Raw genomic sequence first — 16,128 nt, 5'->3', positions numbered from 1 at the left:
AAGGTGGGAGGTGTAATTACTTCTCCTGTTTTTTTAGCAAAGGTATTGTTTGAGCTCTTAAATCTCAGGAACATTATCAAGTTTATTGCTGACTGTTCTCAGCCAGCATTGAAGCCCCTTAACCTGACCAAATACTGCAATAATAATATCTATATATTATGTTGATAGTTTCCACAATATTTTCACACTCATGATTTTTGTGACCTTCATGTGATAATAACAACATTGGGGGAGTAGAGTTATATAGGAAAAAAGCTTATATATACTACTGAAATTGAGTTGGCATTAATTTGAAATATTGTTTTCAAATAAGATGTTAATTGTAATCCCTGGGGCAACCACTAAGAAAATAACAGATATGGTTAAAGAAATAAGAAAATCAAAATGGTTATAGTAGGAGATATCTAACACAAAAGAAGGCATTATTGGAGGCATTATGGAGTAAAAATGGTGTAAGACATGTAGAAAACAAATAGAAAAGTGGCAGAAGTCCTTCCTTACTGGTAATTACATTAAATGTAAATAAACTCTCTTATTAAAAGGCTCCAACTGTAGATGAAGCCTATTTCTCTCCTGCCTCAACCCGGGTACTGAATCATGAGCTCTATGACTGAGCAGAAGGAAGAGGTTAGGAAAGCAGTAGATAGGACTCCAGAGGGTTCAAAGAGATGAAGCTCTTACTAATTACATTACAGACATCACCCCCAAGCCACTGGGGATACCTCTTCTGTGCATCCTCCCCTTTGGCCAATGGGCATTCCCATCGTTCCACATGCCTCATTCACAAATGCTCTCACCCTGTGGCCAGCTCCCTGTGCATGCTCCCAGTGTCTGTTGAGCTGTACCCGGTAGGTCTGCAAGCCTGTATTTGCCCTACCTCAAGACTAAAGAAAGAGCCCAGAGGCAGCAACATAGACATCAGTAGTTTAGTAGGATTAACGAGGGATCTTCCATGTCTGAAGCAAGGTACTTGAGTGACATCACACTGTGTGCAGCAGACAGCGGGCAGGACATGGCAGTGATCTTCACAACCAGAGAGAGAGGGAGGTTACTAATTATAAAGAAAACTGATATCAGGTTGGCTCATTAGTTACCAAGGAAACACCCCTCACTGCCCCTTTGATAAAACTATCACTGTAGAGATGTTCTGATCTACACATTAGAACAGTCACTAGCTGGGAGGCGTTAGGGTTAAGAATAATAAGGTAGCATGGTGATGTGTTAACACTTATTGTTATTATTTAGTCATTAGTTGTGTCTGACTCTTTGCGACCCCGTGGACTGAGCTCGCCAGGCTCCTCTGTCCATGGGATTCTCCAGGCAAGAATACTGGAGTGGGTTGTCATCTCCTTCTCCAGGGGATCTTCCTGACCCAGGGATCAAACCTGCATCTCCTGTGTTGGCAGGCAGGCTGTCCTCATTAATCACTTACCACTGAGCCACCTGGGAAGTTCTCAGTTAACCATTTAACTCTGGTATAAATGTTAAAAGGACAAGAGTGTTGAAAAATAACTATGGCTAAACTAATTTGTTGATGAATACACAATATAAAAAGACATGAAGTGTGTTGTGACATCAGAAATAAAATGGAAGAGAGTAAAAGCATAAAGTTTTGTATGTCATTGAAGATAAGTTGTTATCAAGCATAAAATAGACTCTCATATCTATGTTTTATGTAGGCCTCATGATAACCACAAAGCAAAAACCTACAGTAAATTCACAAAAAATACAAAGACGTCAAAGCATACTTTTATAGAAAATTATCAGTTCACAAAGGCAGGCCACAAAAGAAGGCTAAAGGAAAAAGAGATGTACAGAACTACTAGGAACTGACTAAGATGGCATTAGTAAATCTTTACCTTTCAATAATTACTCTAACTGTAAATGAATTATATTCTCCAATCACAAGACATATAGTGGCAAATTGAATAAAGAAACAAGACTCAACTATATACTGCCTACAAGAGGTTTATTTCAGCTCTGCTGATACAGGTCGGCTGTAAGCGAAAAGGATGGGAAAAGATACTCTATACAAATGAAAACCGAAGTGGGAAAAGAGAATGGACTTTAAGCCCAAAATGGTAACAGCAGACAAAAAGGCATTACATAATGAAAAAGGGGTCAATTCATCAAGAAGATAAAATAATCATAAATATATAATATATGCACCCACAATTGGAGCACCTAAATATTTTAAGCAAATACTAACAGACCCAAAGGGAGAGATAGACAACAATACCAATATTAGTAGAGGACTCCAGCACTCTACTTTCAACAATGGATAGATCACCCAGACAGAAAATCAATAAGGAAATGTTGGAACTGAACTATATTTTAGACCAAATGAGCCAAACAGACATATATAGAACATTCCATCCAACAATAGAATACACATTCTTCTCAACTGCATATGGAACATTCTGTAGGATAGATCATACAAATCACAAAGCAGGTCAGCAAATTTAAGATGGTTGAAATCATACGTAGTATCTTTTCTGACCAGAATGGTATGAAACTCAAAATGAATAAGAGGAGGAAAACTGGAAAATTCACAAATAAAGGGAAATAAACTTCACGCTCCTGAAAAACCTGTTAGCCAAAGAAGAAACTAAAAGAGAAATAAACAATACCTTGAAAGAAGCAAAAGTGGAAACACAGCATATCAAAATGCATGGGATGCACCAAAAGCAGTTCTAAGAGGGAAGTATATAGTGATAAACACCTATATTAAGAAAAAAGTGAAATTGAAAGCATTAGTCACTCAGTTGTGTCCAACTCTTTGTGAGTCCGTGGACTGGAACCCACCAGGCTCTTCTGTCCATGGAATTCTCCAGGCAAGAATACTGGGGTGGACTGCCATTTCCTTCTCTAGGGGATCTTCCCAAACCAGACACTAAACCCCAGTCTCCCACCTTGCAGGCTGACTCTTTACCAATGGAGTCACCAGGGAAGACCTATTAAGAAAAAGAAAGAGCTCAAATAAACAATCTAACTTTATACCTCTAGGAACTAGAAAAAGAAGAGCAAATTAAGCCTAAGATTGCAGAAGGAAGGAAATAACAAAGACCAGAGCAGAAATAAATGGAGACCAGGAAAACAATGGAAAAGACCAGTGAAACTGAGAGCTGATATTTTGAAGAGAAAAAAATTACTAAACTTTTAGTTAGGCTAAGTAAGGGAAAAAAGACTAAAAAAAAAAAAAAAAATCAGAAATGTGAGAGGAGACATCACACTCGATACCATAGAAGTACAAAGGATCCCAAAAAACTACTGTGAACAATTATATGCCAACAAATTAGATTACCTAGAAGAAATGGATGAATTCTTAAAAACATGCAACCTACCATTGAATTATGAAGAAATCGAAAATCTGAATAGACAAATAATGAGTAATGAAATTGAATCAGTAGTGAAATACCTCCCAACAAAGAAAAACTCAGGACCAGATGGTTTCCCTGGTGAGTTCTACCAAACATTTAAAGAAGAATTAATATGCTGACCCCTCTCTAACTTTTCCAAAAAACCGTAGGGGAGGGAACACTCCCTAACTCATTTTATGAACCCAGTATTACCCTGATACCAAAGCCAAATAAAGATACTATAAGAAAAGAAAACTGGAGGTCAATATCCCTGATTAAATATTCCAAACAAACTATTAGCAAACTGAAGTCAGCAACACCTTGGAAGAATCACACACCATGATCAACTGGTTTTACCCTTGGGTCACAAAGGTAGTTCAACACAGGTAAATCAATGAATGTGATATGCCACACTGATAGAATGAAAGATGAAAATTGTAAATCTTAATGTAGAAAAAGTGTTCAACAAAATACAAAATCCTTTCATGATAAAAACTCTCAACAAATTGGATATAGAAGGAACATACTAATACAGGCCGTATATGACAAGCCCACAGCTAACATACTCATGAATGAAAGGTTGAAAGATTTTCCTCTATGATCAGGAGTAAAACAAGGGTGCCCACTCTCACCACTCCTATTCAGTATAGTACTGAAGTCCCAACTGTAGCAGTCAAGGAAGAAAAACAAATAAAAGGCATCCAAATTGGAAAGGAAGAAGTAAAATTGTTCTTGTTTATGATGATATCATCTTATATCATCCTAAAGAAAAGAAAATCCTAAAGATTCCACCAAAAAACTTATTAGAGCTAACCAATGAGTTCAGTAATAAGCCCATGCAAATACAGCCAACTAATATGAGACAAGAGAGCCTAAAAAAACTCAGTGGAGAAAGGATGGTCTCTTCAATAAATGGTGCTGGGGAAAACTGGAAAATTGCAGGCAAAAAAATGAAATTGGGCCCCTATTTTATATCATTCATAAAAATTAACTTTAACCAATAAGACCTGAATGTGTAAAACTCCTAAAAGAAAGCATAGAAAGCTCCTTGACATTGTCTGGCTATCATTTTTTGGAGATGACACTAAGCAACAAAAGCAGATGTCAGTGGGACTGCATCAAACTAAAAAGCTTCTGCACAGCAAAAGAAACAGTCAACAAAATGAAAAGGCGATCTACAGAATGGGAGAAAGTATTTGCAAATCATATATTTGATAAGGGATTAATATCCAAAATATCTAAGGTACGTATATAATTCAAAAGCAAACATTGCAACTACCATATGATCCAGCAATTCCACTTCTGGGTATATACACAAAGAAATGAAATCAGAATCTCCAAGAGCTATCTGCACTCCCGCATTCATTGTATCATTATTCTTAATAGCCAAGACATGGAAACAATCTTTAAGTGTCTGTCCATGGATGAATGGATAAAGAAAATGTGAGATACATATATGTATATATAATATTACTCAGACATGAGAAATAAGAAAATTCTGCCATTTTCAACAGTGTGGATGGACCTTGAGGGCATTGCACTAAGCAAAGTTAAGTCAGAGAGAAAGACAATTTTGTATGTCAGTTACATATGGAATCTTTAAAAGCCAAACTCATAAAAACAGAGTATAATGGTGGTTGGCAGAAGGCGGAGGAAATGGGGAAATGTTGGTCACAGGGTATAAATTTCCAATTCTACGGTGAATAGGTCCTAGGCATCTAATGTACAGCATGGTGATTATACTTAACAATACCGTATTTATGTGTTTGAAAGCTGCTAAGAGAGCGGGTCTTAAATGTTCTTCACCCCTCAAAATAAATGGTAATTATGTAAGGTGATGGAGGTGTTAACTAACCTCGCCATGGAATCCTTTCACAATACGTGTGTATCAAATGCCAACACTTTGTACACCTTAAACTTATACAATATATGTCAAACATAGCTCAGTAAAACTGTGAAAGAAAAGAAAAGCATCCTGATTGCAAAGGAGCAAGTATTCTTCCTTTCACATTTTTGTTCACAGATGATATGGTATTATTCATAAAAAATCCTAAGGAATTCATGAAAAAACTATTAGAGCTAATAAACAAATTTAGGAAAGTTTCAGGATGCAAGATCACCACACAAAAATCAGTTGCATTTTTTATATTAGCAGTGAACACTGTGAAAATATAATTAGGAGAGCAATTGTATTTGCAGTAGCACATACACACACACACAGAAAAACCCAGAATAGTTATGAGTAAATTTAACCAGGAGAAGGGAATGGCAAACCACCTCAGTATTCTTGCCTTGAGAACCCCAGTATGAAAAGGCAAAAAGATATGACACTGAAAGATGAACTCCACAGGTCAGTAGGTGCCCAATAAATAGCTCCAGAAAGAATGAAGATGCTGAGCCAAAGCAAAAACAACAGCCAACTGTGGATGTGACTGGTGATGGAAGTAAAGTCCAATGCTGTAAAGAACAATATTGGATAGGAACCCAAAATGTTAGGTCCATGAAACAAGGTAAATTGGAAGTGGTCAAACAGGAGATGGCAAGAGTGAACATTGGCATTTTAGGAATCAGTGCGCTAAATGGACCAGAATGGGTGAATTTAATTCAGGTAACCATTATATCTACTACTGTGGGCAAGAATCCCTTAGAAGAAATGGAGTAGTCCTCATAGTCAACAGAAGAGTCTGAAATGCAGTACTTGGGTGCAGTCTCAAAAATGACAGAATGATCTCTCTTTATTTCCAAGGCAAACCCTTCAATATCAGAGTAATCCAAGTCTATGCCCCCACCACTAATGCCGAAGAAGCTGAAGTTGAACGGTTCTATGAAGACCTATAAGACCTTCTAGTTCAGTTCAGTTCAGTTGCTCAGTCATGTTCGACTCTTTGCAACCCCATGGACTGCAGCACGCCAGGCCTCCCTGAAGATGTCCTTTTCATCATAGGGGACTGGAATGCAAAAGTAGGAAGTCAAGAGATACCTGGAGTAATAGGCAAGTTTGGCCTCAAGAGATACCTGGAGTAACAGGCAAGTTTGGCCTTGGAGTACAAAATGAAGCAGGGCAAAGGCTTAACAGAGTTTTGCAAAGAGAACGCACTGGTCATAGCAAACACCCTCTTCCAACAACACAAGAGAAGACTCTACACATGGACATCACCAGATGATCAATACCGAAATCAGATTGATTCTATTCTTTGCAGCCGAAGATGGAGAAGCTCTATACAATCAGCAAAAACAAGCCTGGGAGCTGACTATGGCTCAGATCATGAACTCCTTATTGCAAAATTGAGGCTTAAATTGAAAAAAGTAGGGAAAACTACTAGACCATTCAGGTATAACCTAAATCAAATCCCTTACAGTTATAAAGTGGGAGTGACAAATAGATTCAAGGAATTAGATCTGATAGACAGAGTGCCTGAAGAACTATGGACAGAGGTTTGTGACATTGTACAGGAGGCAGTGATCAAGACCATCCCCAAGAAAAAGAAATGCAAAAAGGCAAAATGGTTGTCTGAGGAGGCCTTGCAAATAGCTGAGAAAAGAAGCAAAAGCCAAAGGAGAAAAGGAAAGATACATACCTCTGAATGCAGAGTTCCAAAGAATAGTAAGGAGAGATAAGAAAGGCTTCCTAAGTGATCAATGCAAAGAAATAGAGGAAAACAATAGAATGGGAAAGACTAGAGATCTCTTCAAGAAAATTAGAGCTACCAAGGGAACATTTCATGCAAAGATGGGCATGATAAAGGACAGAAATGGTATGGTCCTTACAGAAGCAGAAGATATTAAGAAGAGGTGGCAAAAATACAGAGAAGAACTATACAAAAAAGATCATGACCCAGACAGCCCCGATGGTGTGATCACCCACCTAGAGCCAGACATTCTGGAATGCAAAGTCAAGTGGGCCTTAGGAAGCATCACTACGAACAAAGCTAGTGGAGGTGATGGAATTCCAGTTGAGCTATTTCAAATCCTGAAAGATGATGCTGTGAAAGTGCTGCATTCAATACACCAGAAAATTTGGAAAACTCTGCAGTGGCCACAGGACTGGAAAAGGTCAGTTTTCATTCCAATCCCAAAGAAAGGCAATGCCAAAGAATGCTCAAACTACCGCACAATTGCACTCATCTCACACGCTAGTAAAGGAATGTTCAAAATTCTCCAAGCCAGGCTTTAACAGTACATGAACCAAGAACCTCGGATGTTCAAGCTGGATTTAGAAAAGGCAGAGGAATCAGAGATCAAATTGCTAACATCCATTGGATCATCGAAAAAGCAAGAGAGTTCCAGAAAAACATCTACTTCTGCTTTATTGACTATGCCAAAGCCTTTGACTGTGTGGATCATAACAAACCGTGGAAAATTCTTCAAGACATGGAATCAGACCACCTGACCTGCCTCCTGAGAAATCTGTATGCAGCTAAGAAGCAACCATTAGAACTAAACATGGAACAGACTGGTCCCAAATTGGGAGAGGACATGTACCTCATTACCTCCTTTATAAGTTTTCTCTTAACTAATCTACTATCATAAAATTTTAAATCTTTTGCTCAAAAGAGTAGATATGACTATTCCATTCCAGAGTTAAGTAAAATCACTCAAGGAAATAATTTCTGTTTGGGATCATCTGCATAGCTAGGTGTCCACCTTGTCTTCTGGTAAATTCTTATTTATCCTTCAAAATACATATGCCACTGAAGGCTTTTCCAACCCTGTTCTCACTCCGTCCCAGGTAATTAATTAATAACTCTCTTATGCCATTATTAGGCAAAATTATTAGGCATAAGTTTTCATTGTACCATTTAACTGTGTTATATTGAATTATTTGTCTGCTCCACTGGACTCTGATTCCTTGAAGACCTAGACTGTACCTCATTCTTTTCTGTATTTCCAGTGCCCAGATAATGCTCATAGGTGACTGGCATATAGTAACTATATGTTAAATGCTTGTTGAGTAGAGCTGTTACCCAGTAAGATCAGTGTTATAATACAGCTACTTTGGTTTTTGGTTTGCATTGTAAAATCATAATATAATGCACAAGACAAATCTTCTGATCTTGAAATCTCTTAATCACCAGGATGTAGGCCTTTGGAAGCTTAAATGTAGTAGATTAAGGGAGAGAGTGTATTTAATTTTTACTACCTACATGGGAATCTAGCGATTTGCTAGGTGTTTTATAAGTACTTAAATATTTGTTTCATGGATGATTTAGATTGCTTGAGAAGAGGTCTGGGCCTAAGCAAAGGAAAAAAAAAGTTTCTAAAGTTGATTTGATATTGTATCTATCCTATTTTAAAAATTATTATTATTTTAAAAGTTACTTTTTGGCTGCACTGGCTCTTCCTGCAGTGCGTGGTCTTTGTCTAGTTGCGGCACGCAGGGGCTTCTCTTGTGGGGCATGGACTCCTTGCTGCAGTACATGCTTAGTTGCCCTGAGGCATGTGAGATCTTAGTTCCCTGAAGGGGGATCAAACCTGCATCCCCTGCATTGGAAGGCAGATTCTTGTCTACGGGACCACCAGGGAAGTCCCTGTGTCCATTCTATTACGGAAGGTGCGGTGTCCCTCTATTTCTCTAAGCATGAGTGAAATAGCCATTGGTCTTGTGTTATTTAGGCAGGATCTAAGTTTGGAAACAAAGACTTACACCAAATGTCCTCTCTGGAGAACTCTCTTTGGACAGGATTTGTTCTTAAAATTATTTTGTTAATTAATACATTTTCTGTTATAGCTGCATAGCTTTGAAAGCACAGACGAGATTGTCATCTTTTTTCCCTTAGCAATCATAGGCTACGGTTGACAGTTTGTCTTTATTCTCTTTTAGGAACCTAAATTCCAAGATGGAAAGGAGTCAGAGCTGCAGTGACACTGGTCAGGACAGAGCGAAGAGCAGACTCAGAGCAGCACCAACCAGCAAAGCCAAGGTAGACCTCAGACACAGCTTCTTCTTGGGCTGTCTCGTCCCGTCCCATAACCTCCTGCACACGGCCACAAAAGAACCATTTCAGATGAGAAGAGGCACAATGGATCCTAGGCAAACTCATTATGTTGGAGAATTTTACAAAACAGATGTGAAGGGAAGAGAGTTTGAATTAGTAGGAAGATAAGTAGAATGAGGGCTCCTAGAAAAACCTTCTTAAAAATTCTAGATGAGGTTTTTTTCATAAAAGTTTTCAATCTCATTATTTGTTTCATGTGTAGGAATTTCTCTAAATGGTGGGTGCACTCTAAATGAGGGATTTTCTACATTACTTAGACTTGTATCACCCGTTATCTTTTTTCTTACCCTTCTCTCCTCTACCCCTCTACCATCAAGAAGGAATGATGAAGAAAAAGGTTATATATGTATGTATACATAGTCTTCTAATCTCTTTCAGGCCACAGCCATGACCCCCACCTCCAACCCCATCATCGGTGTCCTGTTGTCCACCCGGAACCACCGCTGCCTCTCGGCTCCCGACCTAACTGTTGAGAAGCGCCTGCCCTTCAGCTCCCTGTCAGCCTTGGCTTCCTTACATAAGCCAGAGCGCTCTATCAGCCCTGAGAGTAACGACAGCATCTCAGAAGAGCTAAACCATTTCAAGCCCATTGTCTGCTCACCATGTACTCCGCCCAAGAGGCTCCCTGATGGCCGCGTGTTGAGTCCCCTCATCATCAAATCGACACCCCGCAACCTAAACAGAAGCCTGCAGAAGCAGACTTCTTATGAGGCTAGTCCACGGATCCTCAAGAAGTGGGAGCAGATCTTTCAGGAGCGGCAGATCAAAAAGACCCTTTCAAAAGCCACCCTCACCTCCCTGGCTCCAGAAACAGGGGACGACTTACTGGTCTCTGAAGTTACGCAGTCCAACAAGGAGAAGCCTCTTCTGGCTTTAAATACAAGACTGTCCAGTGGGCAAGTTCTCTCTGAATGTACGGGACCTACCGCCCCTGACCTTGATTATTTTTCCTCTGTTAGCCAGACAAAAGCAGAACAGGGCAGTGACCGTAAAAAGAACACTGAGATCCCATTGGAAACCTGCTGCTCTTCAGAACTCCCAGTGGGGGCCAGTGGGACTTCTTTGGAGAGAGAGCAGTCGGAAAGGTCAGGGTCATCCCCAGATGCCAAGTTAGATAAAACCCGTATAACAGCAAGTATGAAAATCTCAGCAGTTAACTCAGTGCTACCTAAAAACAGTGTTTTGGGTGGGGTCCTCAAAACAAAGAAACAGCTGAAGACAGTGAATCATTTTGATCTGCCTAATGGTGTTCTGGCAGACAACCTAGGTGATGAGCCACTTCCTTCCTTGCGTCGGGGCAGGAAAAGACGCTGTAAGACCAAGCACTTGGAACAAAATGGCTCCCTTAAGAAACTGCGACAAAGCAGTGGTGAGGTGGGTCTGGCCCCCACAGACCCAGTGCTGCGAGAGATGGAGCAGAAATTGCAGCAAGAGGAAGAGGACCGGCAGCTGGCTCTGCAGTTGCAGCGCATGTTTGACAACGAAAGGCGGACTGTGAGTCGGCGAAAAGGAAGCGTGGATCAGTATCTCCTGCGGTCCAGTAGCATGGCGGGGGCCAAGTAACACCTGATGAACAGCGTTACCTGTTTTTCTCAGAGGTCTTTGAGCTTGATCATTTATCATGAAGAAATGAGTGTTCTCACTTTGGGTTTCTTTTAATGGCAAAACACTGTCAAGTATGATTCTGAGAGGTTTGGGGGCCTTTGTAGACTATATCCAAGGGAACTTTGTCTCTGCCTCCCTGTGACCCAGGCCAGAAGCACTCCTCACTCCCTAGGGTGGCCCACCCCTTAGGGTATCCGGGCCAAATCTGGCAGCACCTGCTTGGCATGAGATTCAGGAGCAGAGTGGCTAGGGTTAGATGGTAGAGGAGAAAGGGGATGCCTTCTTACATTGATAGACCTCCTGACTTCTTTCAGCAGGTGGTGTTTTAAATCAGCCTTGCAGATAAAAATTAGTTCCATCTTTTTTTTTGTTTTTTCCAAAGAAGTGCAACAGTGTAGTTCTTTGGCAGATCCAAAAAGATTGTGTTCCCCCTTCTTACCTTTGCTTCAAGTAAATATACCTAATGAAATCAGTTTTTATGCTTCTATAGAAGTTAATGTACATTCCTTGTTTAAAAAAATAACATTTGATTAATACTATATAGTTGGCAGACCACATTCATAGTCATTGTTTAATTTGGTCTTTTCAGGAGACCTCACATGTAAGTGGTATTAGCCCCAGTTTCTGATGATGAAACTGCATTGCAGATGTTCAGGTTCTCTCAACTACTAAGGGCATACATAGCCCAGACTGATTGCTGGGTCTCCCAACAACAAATCCCATGGATTTTTTCCACACTTAAGAGGTTGCCATAATGGACAGCGATCCAAGGACATACCAGGGGAGCCTAGAGAAAGCTGGCTGGGCTTTGAATATTATTGTACAAAATCCACATGCAGATAATTGAGATTGACTGGAAGTGCAAACATATACTGTACAGTTATCCACATTCCTCCAGTTTACAGCCTTCTGTTTTCCTGGGGTTCCACTCTGTTAGATAAACTGATTGGACCTCATTATTACTCTCCTTTTGGACAAGAGTTATCTGCAGTGTTGTTCTAAAATCCAAAAAATTTGCCCAGAAGTCAGGCAAGAACAGTACTGAGACTCCCTACTGTGGAAACACGGTGTCTAGCTGGATGCAGCTGGTCAATTCAGTCCCATGGACCTTTGGGGTTTATTTTCCTTAGCAGGTGACACCGTGTGTCTTTTGCATCTCTGGTGGTGCTTGGTGCTTCTGCCCATCTGGGCTCATTGAGAGTAGGGATTAGGATAGAATTTTAGGGAATCTCTGGTGGACTGGCATTCCCTGTGCATGTATGAGCTGTTACTATAAAGTCATGTGACTGGCATTTTAACAAGCCTTTCAGATCTTACATATCCCAGTGTACATTGTCCCCCTCAGGTGGCCTCAGCTGGAGGCTGCACAGTTTTTCCAATGATGTTGTCTTTGGTGAAAACATTTCTGGAACTGTCCTCAAAGTCTGGAGACATCTAGACATCTAATAGTCAAACTGGAAAGGACGTTAATGGTTGTCTGTTCCAGCTGCTTCTTCTTACTAAGGCAGAAGCTAAGGTCCAGAACAATGACTCACTTATCCAGATCACAAAGGATTTACTGTATCACCTACTTTTGATTCTTCTCAGAAGATTTGCCTCCCTTCTTCTCTTTAATCTTTGGGTTATAGGAAAGATAATTTTAATTTGAAACTAGTCAGAACCTATTGGAAACCTTTGGAACAGAAAGTAGGTTATCAAGAGGGTTGGAGTCAGAAACGAGGTGCAGCTGTAAAGCAGTCAGAGCCGTTTTCTTGGGCAACTCATACACAATTCCCAGAGGAGTTCCAGAGATGTCTGAAGTACCTGGGTAATCACTGAGAGATGTGGGGCCTCCTCAGTGACTACTTTGGTGGGGAGTGTCACTCACCTGAATGTATGTGTTCTGTGTGTCTGTGCGTGCACACGTGCAGATGTGTGTTTAGAAAATATACACTCATCTCATTACTTCATTTTCATACCACTTCAGTTTTAGGTCCTCCCAGCAACACAGGCCCTCCAAAAGCCGCTGGAGGGCATATTGGTGCCCAGGATAGAAAAGCTGGCAGTGGTCTGTAGAGGGCAGGGAGGGTGACTTACTAAATGCCCTCAAAGAAGATGTCAGTTACTGCCATTTCATGGTGTTCCTTTTCGATCTTAGTAAATGTTATTGGAAGGCTAGTCTCATTGGTAGTAGCAAAGACACTTATTTTTCCACTTGTCACCTTTTTCTGTATCTCCAATAATTTGAAAAACTTTTCAGTTGGAGCTAATTTTAGTTTTTGGAAAAAAAGATGAATATTTTTAATAGAAAAGATATATATTTTAAATATTTCCCCAAACTAATACTTTTCATTTTAAGAAATTGCTTAGTAGTGACAACAAGTTTTAGTGTCAGGTTACAGAATGAAAATTTGTTACGTGAATATTCCAAAAGCTGAATCCAGTTTAGTGACCCCCTACTGTGGAGCCTTGAATGGTACTGACAGTTGTTTCCAGACTTCAGCTGAGCAGCAGTCCTTCAAACACAGGCAAAGTAAGCTAAGGAAGGAGGAGGCTTAATCTTTCCTCTTCCTGGCTTTGGAGGAGGGTAAAACCACTAAGATATTATCTCTATTTTAACATGCTTCCCATACTTAACTACTAAAACCTGAACACTTCTTTCTGAAAGAATTCCCCTCCCCTGTTGCTTAATTGTGAAGTTGGTCACAAATGGAGTTGTTGACATGAATTCTTTAGAGAAAAAGACACGGAAGGAAAACAGAATGATGGGGAGGGTTTGTGAGCTAGAATGAAAGATACGCCATCTCCCAAAACAAACATTTCTCACAAATCATTGGAATCTGCTTCACCATAGAAATTTCCCATGTTCTGTTTACTCTGTTCCTTGTGTATATGCATTGTGTTTTTTCTTATTAAAGGGGAAGTTATGAGAAGTTGGAGGATGGAGGTCATTCTAATGGGAAATCCAAGAAACATGGTTCCTGAGAACGGGGCTCGAAGCCCTTTTTTTTTAACAAGTGGGAAAGATACTTTGGGAACATGTTCATGATCCATTGATTGTATCTGCTGGAAGAAGTTATCTGGGCCTGTTGGGTTGATGTCAAGTTTGGGGATTATGTATCCAGCCCCTGGCCCCTTTCATATAATTGCCTCTTTTTAGAAGGTTGATTCTTTTTGGCTGAAACTTCCCAGGAAAACCTTTTGTAAATGGCTTCATTTATTTTTTTAAATGGAATCCTTAAATTTTTGCCTGGAGGAAGCACTAGTGATGAATGCCTTCTGTGTTTTTTTGGTTGTTGTTCATTTTCTCTTAAAAATGCCCTTAAGAGATTAAAGCTGCTTGATTAATTGCTATGTGATTACAAACTGACTAAGATGGAAAGAAAGCTGCCACTGGCTTGACTGGTGACGCTGATGACCGAAGGCTGTGCTGCTCATCCTTTCTGTTCCATTTGACAGATATTTCCTGAGTTTCGAACTTTTGCCAGCCCTGTGCTGGGTCATGGATATAAAGAAGGAAAGGACAATCCGTGCTCTTGAACTCAGCGTCTCCTGGAATGTATTTGAATGTATGTGTGGCTGGAGAGTTCGTTAATGGTTTCGTAAAGGGCCATAGTGATGATCTTGGGTGGCCCATTCAAGGTACCATCTAGCACCCTTGGACATTTTAGATACCCCCCTCAGTTCTGTGAACCTGACTGCAATATTGCTTTCTGTTTCTGAAGTACTTTTACCAGAGGAGAATGATCTTTCTCCTCCCACGATTATAGGACTAGTTCTCCAGGAGCTGCTTTTAGCATAAAGCCCCGAGAAATGAGGAAGACTGTGGATCACTGACATGGCCAGAGGAGGTTCAGATCTCAACTTAGCAACCTACCAACCTCTCCACGAACCAGACCTCTCACCAAATCTGGCAGCAACTTGGGATTCTTTGCCTTTTTCTTGCACAGCTTTCCATTGAGATGGAAGGCCAGCTGGTGGTGAGGGGAAGAAAAATGAAGGCTGGATCATAATCACAAAATGTTATATAGCTGGAATGGGCATGGGAATTACCCAAGTCACACTATCCCACCTGATGCCCTCCTTCTCTTTAAGAAACAAGGAACTTGGGGTTCAGTGCCCTGTGTCATACTTTGTACTACAGTTATCTAGGGTCTGAATGAATAGTCCTCTAAGTCCTCTAAGCTGCACACACACACAATTTGCTCATGAAGGAGATATCCAAATGATTATTTTAACAGCTTTTTCTTCCTGCTTTTTTTCAGATAGAATTAAAATGTACCCAGATCCCTTGAATACACACCCAGGTAGGGAACCGCCCGCCCCCACCCCCACCCCCATAGTGAGAGTAATGTGAATGTGAAATCTTGGGAAGTGATATATTTTGATTGAACAGCCTGTCATTTTTAACTACCAGGGATTAGAACCCAGTCAGCCCTTCATTTTTCTTTGAAAATCAAAAACTCCATAGAGACTTAATTTTTCTCGGCCAGCCATTTCTCATCAACCCACAGATTGGTCATTTGGCTTGGCTTTTAGAAGTAAATATAGCTACTTATGTTGTGACTCAATGAGAACGACTTATTCTTGTGTCAATGAGGAAGCAGGTCTGCTTTTTATTTTTTGAGGGGTGGGATACTAGGAAAAGAGGCTGCTTGAATAGGCTTTCCTCCAAAGATGATCCAGAAATGCATCTTGACACATGTCATCCACAGCTAAGATACATATACAGAAGCCTTCAGTTTAGAAACTGGTTATATTGGATGAAGGAAACGTGCCAAGACTGAATGTGCACGTTGTTCTATGTATTATCAGTATTTTTTTCTAAGAAAAATATTTACACACTTTGCTTTGTGAGTAAATGCTTCCTCAATGCCTTGTCTCAGTAGTTGTAGGAGGCAACCTCAAACTGGGGTGCCTCCCTTTCTACCTTTTCTGGGGTCTTAAGAACTAGTTGGACAAAGCCAAGGCAAAGCCAGGCTTGTTCTTCCTTTCCTCTCATTTAATAAAGGGTAAAAATAGGGAGTGTACTCCTCAAAGATTGAGCCGTGAGAGTTCAAGAGCAGCTTTTGGGCCCTGGCTCCAGATGGTGGCATATTCTCCCTTATTGGCCCTGCCCTCTCCCTATGCTGTGCCGCCAGGGGCAGGGGCTTTTGCTCAGTGGTTCAACCCTTAACCTCCAACAGAAC

The 16,128-nt window shown here is 40.4% G+C and overlaps 1 protein-coding gene across 1 annotated transcript in view; it reads left to right on the top strand.

Moving 5' to 3' along the window:
* Positions 1-15,812, top strand: part of RNF169 (ring finger protein 169) — an 88,767-nt gene extending 72,955 nt beyond the window's left edge. The window contains exons 5-6 of the mRNA XM_070383719.1: positions 9,181-9,280; positions 9,734-15,812. Of these exons, the coding sequence (XP_070239820.1) occupies positions 9,181-9,280; positions 9,734-10,918 (1,285 nt within the window). The 3' untranslated portion in view covers positions 10,919-15,812. The remainder of the gene's footprint in view (positions 1-9,180; positions 9,281-9,733) is intronic.
* The last annotated feature ends 316 nt before the right edge of the window (positions 15,813-16,128 follow it).

Source organism: Bos mutus, chromosome 15, assembly GCF_027580195.1.
Source record: "Bos mutus isolate GX-2022 chromosome 15, NWIPB_WYAK_1.1, whole genome shotgun sequence".
NCBI classification, from domain to species: Eukaryota; Metazoa; Chordata; class Mammalia; order Artiodactyla; family Bovidae; genus Bos; species Bos mutus.
The sequence above is the reverse complement of the archived record's forward strand: the minus strand, read 5'-3'. Positions and strand labels throughout refer to the sequence as shown.